General features: G+C 35.0%; 2 protein-coding genes and 1 long non-coding RNA gene across 6 annotated transcripts; 1 reads left to right on the top strand and 2 right to left on the bottom strand.

Annotated features, from left to right (window-relative positions):
• Positions 702-8,490, top strand: LOC109354857 (protein argonaute 10-like). Of its 4 annotated transcripts, none has more exons than XM_019597638.1 (22): positions 702-746; positions 1,612-2,081; positions 2,371-2,585; positions 2,704-2,853; positions 2,940-3,073; positions 3,163-3,272; positions 3,364-3,470; positions 3,563-3,701; positions 3,789-3,905; positions 4,278-4,385; positions 4,487-4,558; positions 4,862-4,984; positions 5,077-5,236; positions 5,376-5,497; positions 5,625-5,762; positions 5,850-5,992; positions 6,113-6,175; positions 6,576-6,639; positions 6,726-6,861; positions 6,956-7,029; positions 7,537-7,663; positions 8,004-8,490. In XM_019597638.1, exons 2-22 carry the CDS (start codon positions 1,626-1,628, stop codon positions 8,195-8,197), a joined length of 2,952 nt encoding a protein of 983 aa, XP_019453183.1. In that variant the 5' UTR covers positions 702-746; positions 1,612-1,625; the 3' UTR covers positions 8,198-8,490. The 4 variants fall into 4 exon arrangements, with proteins under 4 accessions (XP_019453183.1, XP_019453184.1, XP_019453185.1 ...); XM_019597639.1 differs by lacking the exon at positions 702-746 and adding an exon at positions 791-1,317; XM_019597640.1 differs by lacking the exon at positions 702-746 and adding an exon at positions 791-1,288.
• LOC109353892 (pentatricopeptide repeat-containing protein At3g58590) lies at positions 8,844-10,928 on the bottom strand. The gene has a single exon (XM_019596252.1). The coding sequence runs from the start codon at positions 10,926-10,928 to the stop codon at positions 8,844-8,846; it is 2,085 nt and encodes a 694-aa protein (XP_019451797.1).
• On the bottom strand, positions 12,596-13,571 carry LOC109354655. The gene is made up of 2 exons (XR_002108582.1): positions 13,138-13,571; positions 12,596-13,038 (listed from the first exon to the last, which is right to left on the bottom strand). It is a non-coding gene; the product is annotated as an uncharacterized LOC109354655 (long non-coding RNA).

Here is an 18,294-nt window from a genome sequence, read left to right on the forward strand (position 1 = left end):
TATATATATATATATATATATCTTTGTAAAGAGAGAAAAGAAGAATTACTCAAGTGTCTATCAAACATACACTTGATGATTTAGTCATGTTTTACTTTCTTTCAATCATTTGGCACTTTAATAAGGGGGACTCATATATGCAAAAAATTTGGCCTTAAATCAAATTTGTTTTACGGTCATATTCATTCCAAGGACAAGATCACATGCATTAGATTTTATTTAGTATTTTTGTATATGGATGTGAATAAGGCATTATTATTATTGAATAAAGTTGTACCAAGATATTTCCATCTAAATGATGCCTTTAACTTGGTAGTCACCTTTTAGCATATACCAAAGTTATTATAAGAATGAGAGTAATGTCTTCACATGCTTTTGAAGTGATGGAACAAATGTTATAAAGTTCATCATAGGTTAGCTAGCTAGGTTCATTGTTTATATGAAAGTGAAAAACCTTCTGTGGGTCATCGCTTCACTTTAATTAAAAATAATTATGTATGTTATTCTTATTTCTTACTTAAATCCATCTTCATTCTCATTCTCAACTGCATAGTAAAGAAGTGTATATGTTGTTGGTTTAGCATGAAAAGTCTTTTACACGTGATCTCTTTGCATGCCTCTATAAGATTCATCTTCATCATCACACACACTATAACTCTATTAACTCTATAACATATTAGTACTTCCTTTTCATTCCTTTAATAACCACCTTCTTGTTTCACTTAGTTCAACTTGTAACTAGTTCAGTCACCACCTTCTTCTTTCATTCTTCTCAATGTATGTCTGCTCTTTATCTTAGGATATTGTACTTCATTTTTGTTTTCTTCTCCTTCTTCTTTTCTCTTTTCCATGCTACTCTACTCCTGTCTCATCTTTATCTTCACAATCCATCTCATTCATTATTATTATATTGTTTTTTTCTGTTTTCTTGTGTGGCTGTATTTGCTCCTCTCCTTCCAAAACAACTAACTGCTTTTGTTTTCTCTTCTGGACATTTCTATTTTATGGTTTTCCAATATGTCTAATCTCACTGAAAAATCTACATGTTTTTCTGTTTTTTACTCTTTCTGATATTTCGTGTTCCACAGCCAATGTGTTGAGCTGCAAATTTGCATTGAGATTTCTTTTCTTCTAGTCTTTTCAAGCAAAAGGGCAGAAGACTTTGATGTCAAAATTTACTTTTTTTGTTGCCTTACTTTTCTCTATGGCTATAGTACCATAACCATTTTTGGGTTTGCTTGCTGAAACAAGGGTGAATAGTTTTGATTTTCAGTTTTGCAAAAGAATGGTAATGCTTGTATTCCTAAACAATGCCAGGTTTCTGTTTCACCTTTACCTATATTCTACTTTTTTAAAAATTATTTCCCACTTGATGCATCAAAAGAAATAATTGAGCGTTCTTGTCACTGCACACTTGGTAGTTAGTACTTCTCATTCTGCCTACCTAATTGCATTTCCCATCTTTGTTTCTTAGCTGAAACAATTGATACTGTTAACATAAATAAGCAGATTAGCAAAAGCTAAAAGTGAATAGTGATCCTATGATATTGATTTTTTGGTGAACCTTGCTGTGTCACCTATGACAAGTGTGGTTTTGTGTATGGATTGCAGTATAAGAAGGCAAGATGCCTTTAAGGCAAATGAAAGAAAGCTCAGAGCAACACCTTGTGATCAAAACCAATTTGCAGAACCCTATGAGTGCAGTTAAGAAGGCACACAAAGCTACCCAAAGTGGAAAAGGTTCACTACCACCTTCACAACAAAACCAAAGCCAAACTTCACCTCAGGAAAGGAACAAAGGAAGAAGAAGAGGCAGAGGTGGCAGAAAATCTGATCAAGGAGATATTTTCACAAGACCAAGCTGCAGGCCTTGCACTATGACAACAACCACAGTAACAACAACTACTACTACTGCAAATGGAAGTGTTGAAAATGGTGACATTAATATGAGTTATCCTACTTCAAGCAAGTCTTCCAGCTTTGCTCCTAGGCCTGGGTATGGACAAGTTGGAACAAAATGTATTGTTAAGGCTAACCACTTCTTTGCAGAGTTCCCAGACAAGGACTTGAACCACTATGATGTAAGTCCTTTCCTTCATATTTATCAAAAAAGAAAGAAAGAAAGAAAGAAAAAAAAGTAGATTTTGTAAGTGACACAACTATTGGGCCCTCTCTATGGCAGGATGCATTTAAGTTCATCCTGTGATTTTCCTCTTATAGGGATTCTGCTATTGCAGTCCTTTTCTTCTAGTATCATTTATGAGACTATTAAATAAGGCCTAAACTGAGGCTATTGTTCCTATTGTTGCCTTTGCTTTTATTTATTTAGTTAATGCCATTATTACTATTTTTATGATTATGATTTTGCAGGTTACTATTACCCCAGAAGTGTCTTCGAGAAGAGTGAACAGGTCCATCATAGCAGAATTGGTGAGGCTGTACAAAGAGAGTGAGTTAGGGATGAGGCTTCCAGCTTATGATGGCAGAAAAAGTCTGTACACTGCAGGCCACCTTCCCTTTACCTTCAAAGAGTTTAAGATTAACATTGTAGATCAAGATCACGGAGTACATGTACATGTCCCCAAGTGAGGAGAATCAATCACTTAACAAAAATAGTTATGATTATGTGTTTGAATAACTTCAATTTCAACTAATGTGCTTGAATAAGTTCAACTTTAACTAACATATGGACCATTTTTTCAGAAAGGAAAGAGAATATAAGGTGGTGATCAAGTTTGTTGCTAAGGCAAACTTGCATCACTTAGGACAGTTTCTAGCTGGTAAGCGTGCTGATGGACCACACGAGGCACTTCAAATCCTTGACATTGTTCTAAGAGAGCTATCAAATAAGAGGTAGATGTGGATTTGAACTTAAAGGTTAAAGAAATGTTAATTGAATGAAGGTTCTTGTTTATCTTACAAATGCTGCATCTCTAAAGGTATTGCCCCATTGGGAGGTCCTTCTTTTCACCCGATATTAGAGCACCACAACGCCTTGGAGAGGGATTGGAGTCATGGTGTGGATTCTATCAGAGCATAAGGCCTACTCAGATGGGTCTTTCCCTCAATATTGGTATATAGTAACCATTGATTGATTGATTATATAATGAGTGTCATTTAACCTTTAATTTCTCTTAATTATAATATTCTTGCATATAATAGATATGGCATCTGCTGCATTCATTGAGCCTCTTCCTGTGGTAGACTTTGTTGGTCAGCTATTAGGAAAAGATGTACTGTCAAGGCCATTGTCCGATTCTGATCGCATTAAGGTACTTCGTAATATAAGCATAGCTTGCCAACTTCATTGTTTACGTTGTCAATATCGATCAATTTAATGAGTTACTTTGTGATGTCTAACAGATTAAAAAAGCCCTTAGAGGAGTTAAAGTTGAAGTAACACACAGAGGAAGTGTCAGAAGAAAATATCGTGTTTCAGGGTTGACTTCTCAACCAACAAGAGAACTTGTGTAAGTTATCTTTCTTAAACCTTCCTTCTAAAAAACAGAAGTCGTAACGATTTACAACTAGATCACTTAACAAGAAAGATGTGTTTCTTTAGGTTTCCTGTTGATGAGAACTCAACTATGAAGTCAGTAGTTGAATACTTCCAAGAGATGTATGGTTTCACTATTCAATATACTCACCTTCCTTGCCTTCAAGTAGGAAACCAAAAGAAGGCAAATTATCTACCCATGGAGGTAGGAAAAATTCCTAGTAATTGAAGTAACCACTCAACATTTTGATACTGCTTTTATTTACTCATTTATTTGCATCTGGTTTCCCAGGCCTGCAAAATTGTTGAGGGGCAACGTTATACAAAAAGATTGAATGAGAAGCAAATTACTGCTCTCCTGAAAGTTACTTGCCAGAGACCTCGTGATCGGGAAAATGATATTTTACGGGTATTGGTGTTGAACCGTCTCAATAAAATTTAAGGACATATTGATGTCTGATTGCAGAATAATTACAAAATCAAAGGTTTTTCTTCTAGAAGTACTTAGTGGATTTATCTTCTAGTGATTTAATCATTATGTGTGTCATTAACTCGTAGAATGTCAAAATCATACAAGTTTCATATAACTATAACATTGATTCAGATAATGTTGCAATTGGAATGTTTATAAAATGGCTGAAAACTTATGGAGGTCTTGTATGAAAAATGAAACCTTGGATACATCAGTTAAGTTGATTTGGGAAAAGTGAGTTTAGCTATGATATTGATAATGTTGAGTCTTCTATTAATGAAGTTTTTTTTGTTGGGGTGATACATGCAGACTGTTCACCATAATGCTTACAATGAAGATCCTTATGCAAAGGAATTTGGGATTGAAATCAGTGAAAAACTAGCTTCCGTTGAAGCACGAATTCTTCCTGCCCCTTGGGTAATGTGATTCTCCTTCAATAGATCTGGTTTGTGATGTACTGATGATATAATTTATCATTTTCCTACTATTCATTGATTTGAAACGCTTTCGAAGTGCAGCTTAAATATCACGAAAGTGGGAGAGAAAAGAACTGTTTACCCCAAGTTGGTCAGTGGAATATGATGAACAAGGTATTGTACTGTGTACATTGACATTACAATTATCTATTATTCAGCAGTTATTGAAGTTATATTGATTTGGCCCAATGCATATTTATTAAGTCTTCATTACTTGTCATATTCTAAAGACAGACAAAGAAATGAAATGATGTTAATAAAATTCCTTTGTAAACATGACATCTTCTGCTCAAATCTTTGGCCGAATTTACTTGATGTTACGAAACTCCTAGGTCTATCTTATTCTTGTTTGGCCTTGTTTTCATGTCATAGCTTGCAATACTGATCTATGTGTCTCATAATTCTTGAATGACACAGAAAATGATTAATGGAATGACTGTTAGCCGGTGGGCATGCATAAATTTTTCGCGGAGTGTGCAAGATAGTGTTGCTCGCACTTTTTGCAACGAGCTTGCTCAAATGTGTCAAGTATCTGGCATGGTATTTTTCAATCTCTCTCGTTTCCTTTTGTGGTTGGAGTGTAGAAACAAAAGTTTCCAAGATTTAGTAACATGGCCTTTTTTTCCTTTTAGGAATTTAATCTAGACCCAGTAATCCCCATCTACAACGCCAAGCCAGAGCAGGTAGAGAAAGCTTTGAAGCATGTTTACCATGCATCAGCAAACAAAACTAAAGGAAAAGAACTGGAGCTTTTGTTAGTAATATTGCCCGACAACAATGGGTCTCTATATGGTAAGCCACACCGGTTGCTAATAACTCTTTTAGGATTGTACTATCAATCACTAATTGCAATTTGTTTGAGTTGACAGAATCAGAAGACATGCTCTGAATTAAAATGCAGAATTTTCATTTAAACATCTTAAGTTTTCAGGTGATCTCAAGCGTATTTGTGAAACCGACCTTGGTTTAATTTCACAATGCTGTCTGACAAAGCATGTCTTTAAGATCACTAAACAGTATTTGGCTAATGTGTCTCTGAAGATTAATGTTAAGGTTTGTTTGCTCTCAATCACATTAAAACCTTGTCTTTTTCTCTGAATATTAGCGTTGAAATTACTCTCACTTCCCAGAAATGCTTCCAATAACTAAATAGTGATAATTTTCCCACTTCCTGATGCAGATGGGAGGTAGAAACACTGTTCTTCTAGATGCTATAAGTTGCAGAATACCATTGGTTAGTGACATACCAACCATAATATTTGGAGCAGATGTTACTCACCCTGAAAATGGAGAAGATTCTAGTCCCTCTATAGCAGCTGTACTTGTCTAATCTATCTATCTTATTTTTGAATTTTGGCAATGGTCATTGAGGGTTTTGGCAACTAATGTGGTATCCAAACTATAGGTAGTAGCATCCCAAGACTGGCCTGAGGTGACAAAATATGCCGGTTTAGTGTGCGCTCAAGCTCATAGGCAGGAGCTTATACAAGATTTGTACAAAACTTGGCATGATCCTGTTCGTGGCACAATTAGTGGTGGCATGATTCGGTAACAGTTACAAATTTAATTATCTAATTCGTAGTTGCCCTGGTTGTTTTTTATTTGTATGATGGGATTCGTTTGCATTAGTTCAGACTATTTCATTTTCACATTTCCTTTTTCATGCAGAGATTTGTTGGTTTCCTTTCGAAAGGCAACAGGACAGAAGCCACAAAGGATTATATTTTACAGGTCCGTATGTTTAGATAACAATGCAACATCCATAATGGATGTGTTGAACCTCTGTTGTCGATTTTAGAAGGTTGAAGTTTAACTTTCCTCTATCCCTAATTCAGCATTGGTCTTAAAGTAGTTTCAGTAATTATACTACAATGCACTTAATACATTCATTTATGGTGCCATTTTATAGGTTGTCAAATCAAGCACCTAAAACATCCAGAGTGGTTTTTCCATGCATCTGGGTGGAACTAAATACAGTCTAATTTTATTCATATATTTTAGGCATAATCCATTAAAATCAATATCCAAATTCACATGTGTATAATCTACTAGGAAGGCACCCGACTTACTAAAACATTCTAGTTTGAAGAAAAGTGCTAGCAACTAGTATATAATGATGAACTATGAACAGGGATGGTGTAAGTGAAGGACAGTTTTACCAGATTCTACTTCATGAGTTGGATGCGATCCGGAAGGTCAGAATCATTTGCTTACTCTTACCGTAAATTTCTGTCTTTATTATACGTACAAACATGTGTTTTTAGAAGCAATATCTGTATAGGCATGTGCTTCCTTAGAACCAAACTATCAGCCTCCAGTAACTTTCGTTGTCATACAAAAAAGACACCATACTCGGCTGTTCCCTAACAACCACAAGGACAGAACCAGTACAGATAAGAGTGGGAATATATTGCCCGGTAAGTTAAACATTCCTGAAATGCTTATATACACAAATGCATTTCTGAATCATTCATTTTTTAAAAATGACGGTCTAATAAAATTGTCTTTTAGGGACTGTTGTTGATACTAAAATCTGCCATCCAACAGAATTTGATTTTTATCTCTGTAGTCATGCTGGCATCCAGGTATAGTATAGCCTTTTCTCCCCTTTATGCCAGGGTTTATGATCGTGAAAAAAATTTGGTATCACAGTTCATATAGTCAAGATTATAGGGAGAGTGCTCAACCAAAAAAAATTATAGGGAGAGTGAGAAAATAACAGTTAAATATCAATAATAAGATTTTTGTTAGTTTTCTGTAAGTCTATTGTCGGATGTTATGGAAAACAATTCACCTGGTCTTGTTCTACGAATATTTTCAAGGTTGCCCCTCAAGGCTAGAATTTAGGTCCTTGAAAATATCAATCTTTATCAGCATTGTGGTTATTCCATCTTTATTTCATGCTTATTTTACAAGTCCATCTTAGATATGGACCTAACTTTAACATGTGAGGATTAATTAAAGATGAGTTCAGATTGAAACTGAAGGCCTCATTTTGTAATATCATGGAGAGCTTCTAGCTACCACATGTTATGAATTTCTAAACCACTGATTTTCCTAAACTAAGCTAACTGTTTTCTATTATGATGCAGGGTACAAGTCGGCCTGCTCATTATCATGTTCTATGGGATGAAAACAACTTCACAGCCGATGGAATTCAGTCTTTGACCAACAATCTCTGCTATACATATGCTAGGTGTACACGCTCCGTATCTGTTGGTAAGCCAGCTTTGTAAAGGGTACCTTGTTTTTCAGTTTTCGCTCCCAGTTAATGATTCTTGAAGCCTGGCCTGGTCCTCAACCTTAAGACTAGTTAAAGAAGCTATAATGTTTTTACAACATGATTGCATGGTCCAATCTCGATTAATAGCAACATGGCACCTCACAATTATGGACACACTTCATGTTGTTTATGTTTGGCACCACATGATCGTGGATCATGCAATAATTTCTCAAGGAAGGAATGTTATAGTTCGCTTCTTCATTGTATTTGTGTTGGTTGAAGTTTCAAATAGTATAGGACAAATTATAACTGAATTGGCTGGACTTTGTTGTGCAGTTCCTCCAGCATACTATGCACATTTAGCAGCCTTTCGTGCTCGTTTCTACATGGAACCAGATATGCAAGAGAATGGCTCTACAGGTGGAGGTAATGCTGGCCATGGTTACAGAACTCGAACAGGTGGAGAGTGTGGTGTGAAGCCATTGCCAGCCTTGAAAGAAAATGTGAAGAGAGTAATGTTTTATTGTTAGATTGCAATGCTTGCTTAGCAATGCAAGATGGTAGGTATCAAGTGGGTAGATGCAATGAAAACAATCATGGAATGGAATGGAATGTTCACCTCATATTACCTCTGTACATGCATAATGATAAGGTCTGTCATGATAGATCCATGATTATGGTTCTAGAGGCTTAGATTAGGATTCCGAGACATGTTGTCAAATGTGGCATTGTAAAGAAATATTCTATTTTATGTGCTAACCTTGGTTGTAGAGAATTTTGCCTGAAGGCCTTTAATAGACGTTGAGCAAAGTGAATCAACTTAGTGTAAAATTTCATTGGCAGGCATCTCTATATATAACTAATCAAATATATAAGCAAAAAGAACAATTTTCTGCTGGTGTGGTACGTAGTTAATGTCTGTAATACAACATCACAATTCATAATCATGACATATAGTTACCACAATCCATTTTTGACTTAACTAGGATTGGAAAGGAACCTAGTTCTTGGTCTAACTAGTTTAACTTACTGGCTCAATCCAATTTTAACATTCTACCATGCAAAATTTCATGCTGTGTAACTGGTGAATATGCACTTCAGGACAGAGTACAGAGTTGAAGGACATTGCAAAACCAAACTATAAAACATGTTGAAAATCAGGTTTTGATGTACATGTCAATTTACAATTTCTTGCCTCTTGTATCCTTCAAGGAAGCTACGCCATATATTGGCAGTTGGTGGGAAGGGCATTCTCGCAATGATTTTTTCGGCTTCATTAATCTGTCCATTTTTAGTAAGGAGATCTACCATACAATGGTAGTGATCAACTTCTGGCTGAATCCCATATATAGTTCCCATGTGCTTGAATATTTCCATCCCTTCACTTACTAACCCACCATATCTGCAGGCAGAAAGTACTGCTCTCAGAGCTAATGCATCAGGTTTCAATCCCATCAATTCCATGTCTTGGAATCTCTTTAGTGCCTCACGAGCATAACCATTCAGCCCAAGGGCAGTGATTAAAGCTGTCCATGTAATAACATTTCTGTATGTCATTTCTTTGAAAACTTTTACTGAACTATCAATGCTTCCACACTTCCCATACATGTCAATTAGTACATTGCACAAAAAAGTGTCACAGGTTAAATTGGTCTTAATAATAAGTCCATGAAGAGACCTCCCTGAAGGCAGACTGCAAAGTTTGGTGCATACACTTAATACACTCATAAATGTATATTTATCTGGATGGATCCCTGTAGTATGCATATGCTTGAAAAGCTCAAAAACTTCATTATAATTGTTGCTCCGAGCACAAGCCAAAATGACAATGTTCCATGATGCAACATCAGGGTTTTCAAGCAACGAAAGAAACTTTACTGTTTCATGGTACTGGCCAGTTCTGTTGTAGATTCCAGCAATGATGTTAGATGGCATTACAAGAAGTGGATCAGTAAATTCTTTGACAAATGAAAGTGCTTCATTTATCAGACCATTTCTAGTGTAAGCCGTAATAAGAGAGCTTAACACGTATTCATGATTCTCATACCCCATTCTTATAACCAAACCATGGAGCTGATGTAGATGTGAAAGTGATGATGACTTAAGAACAGCAGAAAATGAAAACTCATTAGGGAAATAACCCAATTGAAGCATTTCTCGTAACAACATAATTGAGGTAGGAGAGCAAATATTTGAGTAACCCAACATCAAAGCGTTCCAAGAAACCACATTCTTCTCTTCTATCTGATTAAAACAATTATGGGCGAATAACAATTTATCACATTTAGCATAGAAGTCTACCAATGCAGTACCCACAACAACATCAGATTCAACACCACTTCTGATTACCTTAGCATGGACAGATTCTCCATGTACTGAGTTTTCCAAACGGGTACATGAGTCAATAACAGCTACATATGTGGCCTGACTTGGCTTCAATCCTCTGCTTAACATATTCAAAAACAGCTCAAACGCCATTTGAGGTCTCTCATTTTTTGCCAATGCATCAATGATCATATTCCAAGACACAACATTTTGAACAGGAGCCTGCTCAAACAATCTTTTCGCCATGAACATGGCTTTGCACTTGACGTACACACTGATAAGAGAATTAACAGCAATTATCTCACAATCAAACCCACATTTAGTCATTAAACCATGTATCTGTTGACCGTATTTCAAATCATTTTCAGAACCAATAAGTCCAGTTAAAACGGCCACGAAAGAACCTTCAGACAAAGCAATCCCCAACCTCACTAGATCACGAAACAAAACCTTACAGTCTTCAACAGCGCCATTACGTGCCAGCAAAGACAACATGGAATTCCAAGTCACTAAGCTCTTGTAAGGCATATCCTCAAATGTGAAAAAGGCTTCAACCAAACATCCATGCCTCCCAAACAAGCCTAACAAAGCGGTACCCACAAAAGCATTGGCATCGAAATCTCCACTCTTAATGCTCAAAGCAAGCAACTGAAGACCCTGAGAAAGATTCAAGGATTCACAAGACAGCAACGTGCTAAACGTGTGCTGTGTTGGCACAAATCCACTACCCCTCATGTCACGAAGCAGGCTCCAAGCATCATCTACATTCCCACATCGACTATAGGCAGCAATGATGGTGTTGTAAGAGACAACAGTTTTTTGGGGCAACATGGCAAACACGTTGCGTGCATGAAGTAGCTGACCAAGGGAAAGATAAAAGGAAATGATGTTGTTGTGGAGGAAGATGGATTGGTTTGGGATAGGAGTAGGACCCATTGTGATGGAAAGTGCATGGAGGCATTTGGTTTCGTGGAGGGAGGGAATGGTGGAGCAGGATTTGAGAAAATTGAGGAGGATTTGTTTACTATGGCTACTCATGCAGATTTGTCTTAAATTTGATACTTGTTTGTTTGTTAGTTCCTTAGTCTTTGTCTGAGTTTATGTTCTTACTTTTACTTTCTGTTGGGTAATATATATGATAATATGAAGAGTGCATATTTTGATTGAGTGTATGAATAATAACTATATACTGGAAAATTGATTAAATTGGACAGAAATCAAAACATTACCAATGAAATCACAAAAACCCCCAACAAGAAGCAAGAAGAATATCTAGTATGCATCAACTTGGTATTGCTTAATTGATGGAGTTTTCATTCTCAACTAACTTCATGATCATCATACATTCCAAACTTCACAAGTTCTGCATCCATGCATAACCCTATCTAATATCTATTTCCACCATGTTTGTGCTGTACTTGGTAAATATTTTACAAATTTTGTAGGTTTTAATATTTTAAAAATAATATTGATTTTATGTTAATATTGTAAAATGATATTAAGCTATTTTCTTGAAAAAATAATGTCTGAATTAATATTTTGAGAAATGATAACACTGAAATAAATTGGACACTATAACTCGTTTTAAGTTTAGGTCAGCAAAATAGGTTGAATGCATAGGAACTAGTACTTGTTCATGGTACTTAGTGGATGGGAGTAAAAGATGAATAAAATATATGTTAAGAAGAAGGAAGGGTATACATAAACATTTTCACGATTGGTATTATAATTTGCAGACATACATGTACACCTACGACAACCAGATGAAGATGATATCATATATGATGTAAACATTGTGGTTCATTTGCGACTATTATAAATTATGCCCAGTAATCTGCATACATCTTGGGGATGATGACATCATTGGATATAACACCTTGTTATTACTTGAAATTCATTTGTTGTTTGTAGAGAACTTGCAAGAAATCCTATTTTACTTAAAAGAAGTAGCTTGGAAAAGTTTAAGATGAAACTTCCAAAGCACATGATTAAAACCTAATCCAGATGAGGAAAGTACAATCTGCATGACTTGAGCAATGGAATAGTTACTTTGTCCCATATGAGTATATCTTACTCGGATCAAGCAAAACACACAAATCACACATGTGTGTCTGCTCAAGTTGATGTCACTCAATGTGCTGTGAGCTATATAAATAATTACAAGATTTAGTTTGCAGTAACACAGCTTAATGCTTAAATAACATAATAAGTCAATTCAGTAAAGAGAAACATAAGCTGAGTGTTAACTTAGTTCACTATCTTGTGGGAGATATGGATAAAGAGAAACAATGTCATTTTTAAACAAGGTAACTCAATCAATTAAATGGTGATTATGAATCATATTAGGATCTTGGTCCATTGTCAAAACCTAGTTTGTAGGAGTATCTTTCTCTTATTTAGAGGGGATCATTAATCCTTTGGAATATTCAAAACAATGTTATTTTGTAATTTCCGTGAAATATTGCTTATACTCCTTATCAATAAAAAACAAAATTGAATTAAGTGAAAACAAACACAGGTTAATTAACACCCATAATGCCATGAGGAAAAAAATCGCAAATGCTAAATACCTATAAATAACTTTTCTTGAATGAGCAAAAGTATGCAAATAATAAATTGATCCACGTTTAGAAGTGATGATGGGATGAGTCCTAACAAGATAACTTAGTTAAACTAAGAATTTACCTTCACTCAGTGGAGGAAAATCTAGAACATATAATAATTATACTAAATGCGTGGTATAATAGAAAATTCAGAAAGCATATATCATAAGCCAGATGGTGAACTCTAAAATCTAAATACATAATTTCATCCCCATCAAGAAAAGAAAAGGGATAATGGTAAAGAAACCCTATTTGATAAATTTAACACAGAAGAATTGTATGTGAGAATTCCAATGCTAGGGAGGCTCAGTCACCAAAGCATAAAATAAAGTGGATCTTGAATGCATTGCACCGAGCCGCACAAAAACAATTCCTGTCTTTCAAAACCCTAACAACCACGCGATTAAGTTTTCTTACCTCAAAAGGCTATATTCAATTTAACGCTGTAAGCACAGAAGACAAAATAATCATAAATATATCTCTCATTATATCTTTTTTATCCAAAGAATTCTAACAAGGGAACAAAAAAATGATGAGCGTACAGGTATACCAGAAAGGAAAAAGCCTGCAAATCCAGATGAGAGAATAAACAAGGAGATAATTAGGAACTGCGTACTAATTAAACAGATGTATATAAGAGAGAAACACAAATAGGTATTACTAGGGTTCATGGAACCAACAACAAGGTGAAACTGCCACATGATCTAATATTTCCCTTACATAGGAGAGAAGTTAAGATCATGCTGGCAGCTTCAACTAGTAGTGGTGCATGCTTCACATTGGAAATCAAGCATAATCAATAAAAAGTGTTGCAAGGTTATGATAATGGGAATTGAGGGTGAAGGGAGGAAATAATAACTGTTATGAGTGCTAGCTGCTACTATTCTAGGGTTTTGAATTTTGGATGGAGAAGAGGGTTAAGAAGAGTCACTATTATATAGCAGAGTTGAGGAGAAAAATTAAAAGAACTATGTGAAAATTGGAGGGGTTTTTTTGTCCATTATGTTTGAACTTTTAATGTATCTTATCTATAAGTGATGGAATATTAGAGGAGTAGAAATTCATTGGAGAAATTATTAAAATGAAAACAAATTAAAAGAGGTAAAAAGTGGTCCCTAGTAATGCAAATTGAATATTGTCACGCCAACACAACCACTTTGCAGTTCATAGACACAGGATAGAGTGTGTTTTCTATGTATATTACAAGAATCGTATCTTTAATTACTTTTATTTGAGTTTGGTTTACTCTCTCTCTCTCTCTCTCTCTGTCTGTGTCACTGTGATAAGGAAAGAAAGCTAGTGAACATGAGCCAAAGGAAAAGGTAAGGGTGCTTTATGAGGGGACCATTTGCATGGCTACATAGGCATTGCATTACTTTTACTTTCACACATTCTATATGCATCAGGAAGAAGCAAAAGCATCTAAAATTTAATGAAGTATCTCTTTTTATTTCTTGCAAAATTGTCACTTGATGAATACCTGGTAGGTGCCAGCTGCACACTTCCACTTCTTGGAAAAAATTGATGATGCTGGTTAGCCAAATGACTTTCTAGTTACAAAAATTAATGCAATTTGGAATCCTTTTATCTTGTTTTAGTTAAAGCTAGTGACGTGAAAGATCTAGGCATCTAAAGTATTTATGTCATGATCTATTTTATATATAGCTTGTGTATTTTATATGTACTTTTTTACAAAGAGAGGGCAAGGTTGAAGAAGGAAAATGAATTGAAGTGTTACTGCAGCTGCGTCCTTGAGTCAATTTCCTTTTGGTATTGTATATGGCAGTGCATGCATCATAATAGATGAGGGTTGATATTTAAATATCAAGTTTTTAACTATTTGACACTATATATATAATACAATAGTAGATTTGTAGTTGCTACCCAATTCATTCACATTCTGATGTGTGAGCTAAGAAAGATTTTCATTTTTGTAATGATGATTTGTAAACATAATACCTACATTAAATAGCTTATCTACACATAATTGAGAAATAAAAGTTTATGTAATGATGATTTGTAAAATAGCTATTGTCGCTAACAGATGGTGAATGGGGGAGAGAATGTCCCAAAACCATAAGGAAGATTCTTCAAAAACTAGGTAGTTATCTTTTTTTGAAAAGTGTGGATCTTCCTTATGAAATTTTTATCCCTTTCAAATTTTACTATAGTGATCAAGCATATATGTTTTAGTAAATGCTTGTATTTAGCGACAGTTATAAATTGGCAAAAAAATTAATGTGATTTTTATTTGTGACGGTTAAAATTAAAACACCATGAAATGAATTGTTACTGTCATAGTGGCAGCTTATAACTGGTGAAACATGAATCAAAGGATAAAAGCAGCACTAAATCAGTATGAATTCAACTGTGGTGGATGTTATGACTCTTTCATTACCACGAGAAATGGGTAATATAGAGTTTTATAACTGGTAGAAAATGAAAATTTGAAAAGACAAGTGCGAAAAGACGCTGGTTTTTGTAGTGTCTGTTTGTGTTGGTCTCAGTAAATCGTAATTGTTGCCTGTAATGGAAACATTACTGTTTAGCACTCAGCAGCATGGTCCACAATCCCCACCCTTGCAACAAACAATAACAGCCTGGCTCAAACCACAAAAGTGGTCCACTTTTGAATAAAGAAAGCATATTTCATTTAGTTAATTAATTAATTGAGATCTCAATCTCTCTAAGGAATAGGCACCATCACCATTGCAGAATCTATAACCCAACATGATACTCCCACTCTTTCTTTCATTGGATTTTCTGTCATTTTTCATTTGTATTTGTGACGTTAAAACACCAATTTGATTGTTATAAAATATGCTTGAGGCAATTTTCAAAACGGGATTGGTTGCTCACTGTCACTGCTTGCTGCTGAGTGCCAAGACCCATCCCTATAAACGAGCAGAGATATATAGAAGAGTGAGTGTTTTGGGATTGCGTTCCCTAAGAATCTTACTACATACATAGTGCATGTGGTTATTTAAGGGATTACGAGCTATACTAGTCCTTATAAAAGATATGGCAGATATTTGGGTATGAGTATCTTTTGAGGTGTGAGTAGAGTGGTCCAAAGTTGCTCCTAATGCTCACTGCCCTAACAATGCAAAAGACTACTAAATTTCTCTCAGTCTCACCTTTGCTTAGGTGGTTACATAAAATGGAACGTTGAAGACCAGCTGAGGGATGAAGCATATATATATATATATATATATCTACAACCCCATTAAACAATTTTAACTTTGTATAGTTCTAGCTGGCCAAAGGTGGGTGTGATTCTGCCATGGTGTCCTACAGGTCACTGTCCAATGCACCTGTCTCTCTCAGTTTCACTCTAAATCTTTGTTAATATATAGCTGCATGAAAAGGACACCAAGCTATTTCTTTTGGCAAGCTATAAAAGAAGTTATGAGGAGCTAATATATATGCATGTGAAACCAGGTCAGAAACTAGCTAATATATATGCACGGGTAATTATTCATTTCAGTCAATAATATCCGACCTGCATCATCATTCACTTTTCCAAGGGAGAGTATCAAATGCAAATCTAAGTCATTTCTAAATGATCTCACTCCTGCATCCTAAAACCAGCCACAAGTTCATTTGAAAATGCTCACCATTTTCTATTATCAAAAAATTAATGAAGTAGCACTCCAGTAATACAGTAACCTTCCTTACCTGCTAATGCATCTATGATATTATGTCAGATAAAATTAATGTTAATTTCAATCATATGGATCTTCCTTGAACATGAAAAATAGAGAGAAATTGAGAAAATCGTAACATACAATTAGTTAAGTAGAAGACAGAAATATAGGATGGAGAAGTATAAAGAGAAATAACAAGACCTAATATACTTATTTTAATTTAATATGTTTAATAGGATGAACTACCTTTATAGTACTGCATTTAATACTAAGTCTAGATTCTAATATGTGACACACAAAAACTTTAATGGTGTATATTTTTTTATTTCTTCTTCCCACGTTCCAATAACTGGAAGAGTGAGAGGAACCTGCACACAAAATTGGTGTATTTCAATTTTCAACTCAAGTACCATTCATAATTATGCAGTACTCATTCTTTATTTCCAATGCATTCTAGTTAATTATACATAGTTAAATAGGGGCGTTTAGGTAAAACAATTAATTAATGGGCTTAGAAATCTGAAAAGGGCCGTATAAAATGAGCCCAACATAAAAGGACCAGAGAGGGGTATAACCAAAAGCTAAGACAATGAGCTTCTAAAGGAAGAAAACCTGAAAACACCTTTTTTTATCTAAAAAGAATCAAAGCCAGACACGCTCCTAATGTGACTGATTTTTTATACAAAAGGGGTTTGGAAGTGCTTAGGAAGATCTTATTTGGGATTATGAGAACAGATTATCACAAGTTTATGACTTTACTATATATGCACTTGTTAGATTATTTCAATAAGTTAAAATATAAGCCTATGGAAAATATCTTTTGAGCTTATTTGAAAGAAAGGTCATTGAAAGATAGTTAATTAAGTTGTGTTAACCAAACATGTGTTGATATCCTAAGATTACCAAATAGACTAGAAGAGTAAGAAGTGAGAGATAGAAAGGTTGGTAAAGTGTTTGAGTACATAAATATAAGTCAAAATAGGAAAAGAGGAAGGCCTTAGAGGCATTTTAGAAAGTTAAAGCTCCTTCAAACCCTTTACCTCATGCAATGGGATCCTACATTGTCATGCACATGTTCACCCACGACTGGTATTAGAGTGTAAAAATTCTTGTATAGATACAAACTTTTGACTATCAATTTTTGTTTATTCTCGGATGCTGTGACCCCTAAGCTTTTCCCTAATAAGTCGAAGTTTGTTTTCTATTTAATCTTTTACTAATTTTAAATTAGCTAAATTATATTTTCCCTCCATCATTCCACTATTAGCTAAATACATTTATGGTTACAATTTCCAACTTCAATCATAGATATTGACTTGGTTATGGTTTTATACTTCTTGGCAAGCACCTTATCCACGATAGGACAATCGTATATGCTTACTCGCCCTTCCTCTCCCAATGAGAGCGTAATCAAGTTTATCTGCTAATTAGTTATGAAAATGACCATCATCTATGCTTCAGATTAATAAAATTCAATTGTGCATCTTACTACCTTTTCTAATATAAATGTCTTTTAGGGGACAAAAATGTTAATTTTAAAAATGGAATGTATGTGTTCCACTCTAGTAGTCAAATGTATATTGGATCAATCACAAGTGGTCTAATAAGTTAATGGATCAGCCAATTTGAGAGAACTAAGATGCTGCCCAAGACTTAGACTCGCCTACTTCATTCAACAAGGCCTATAATCCAGCCAGACATAGAAGCATACAAGCAAGCAATGACTCCTTTAATTAGGAGCCACCATATGCTAAAGCACAAACCTATCATGATGATTGATATGATAAGACCATGATATCACCCATGACATTTTTGAACCTTTAGGGCAAGGCAAGCTCACATATAAATAGAGTAGATCATTAGATATGAAGTATCATCTATTCTTTATTTATTTAGCTCTTTTCCATCAACAACTCAATTTAATGTAATTCGTTGAACCCAAAGTCGATTCTAGCATAATGCAATCGAGAATACTTAATGTCACACCAACCCCTTTACTATTGCAAGGAATAATATGTGTCCCAAATGGTTAATGGGACAACTCTCCTCTAA

Source organism: Lupinus angustifolius, chromosome LG08, assembly GCF_001865875.1.
Source record: "Lupinus angustifolius cultivar Tanjil chromosome LG08, LupAngTanjil_v1.0, whole genome shotgun sequence".
In the NCBI taxonomy this organism is placed as follows: Eukaryota; Viridiplantae; Streptophyta; class Magnoliopsida; order Fabales; family Fabaceae; genus Lupinus; species Lupinus angustifolius.

What these genes read in the sequence shown, in the direction of transcription:
- LOC109354857 (XM_019597638.1), top strand. Translation starts at nt 1,626, where the DNA reads ATGCCTTTAAGGCAAATGAAAGAAAGCTCAGAGCAACACCTTGTGATC. An exon ending in CAACCAACAAGAGAACTTGT is followed by an intron (nt 3,471 to 3,562) that starts GTAAGTTATCTT and finishes GTGTTTCTTTAG; the next exon opens with GTTTCCTGTTGATGAGAACT. An exon ending in CTAGTCCCTCTATAGCAGCT is followed by an intron (nt 5,763 to 5,849) that starts GTACTTGTCTAA and finishes TCCAAACTATAG; the next exon opens with GTAGTAGCATCCCAAGACTG.
- LOC109353892 (XM_019596252.1), bottom strand. Translation starts at nt 10,928, where the DNA reads ATGGGTCCTACTCCTATCCCAAACCAATCCATCTTCCTCCACAACAAC.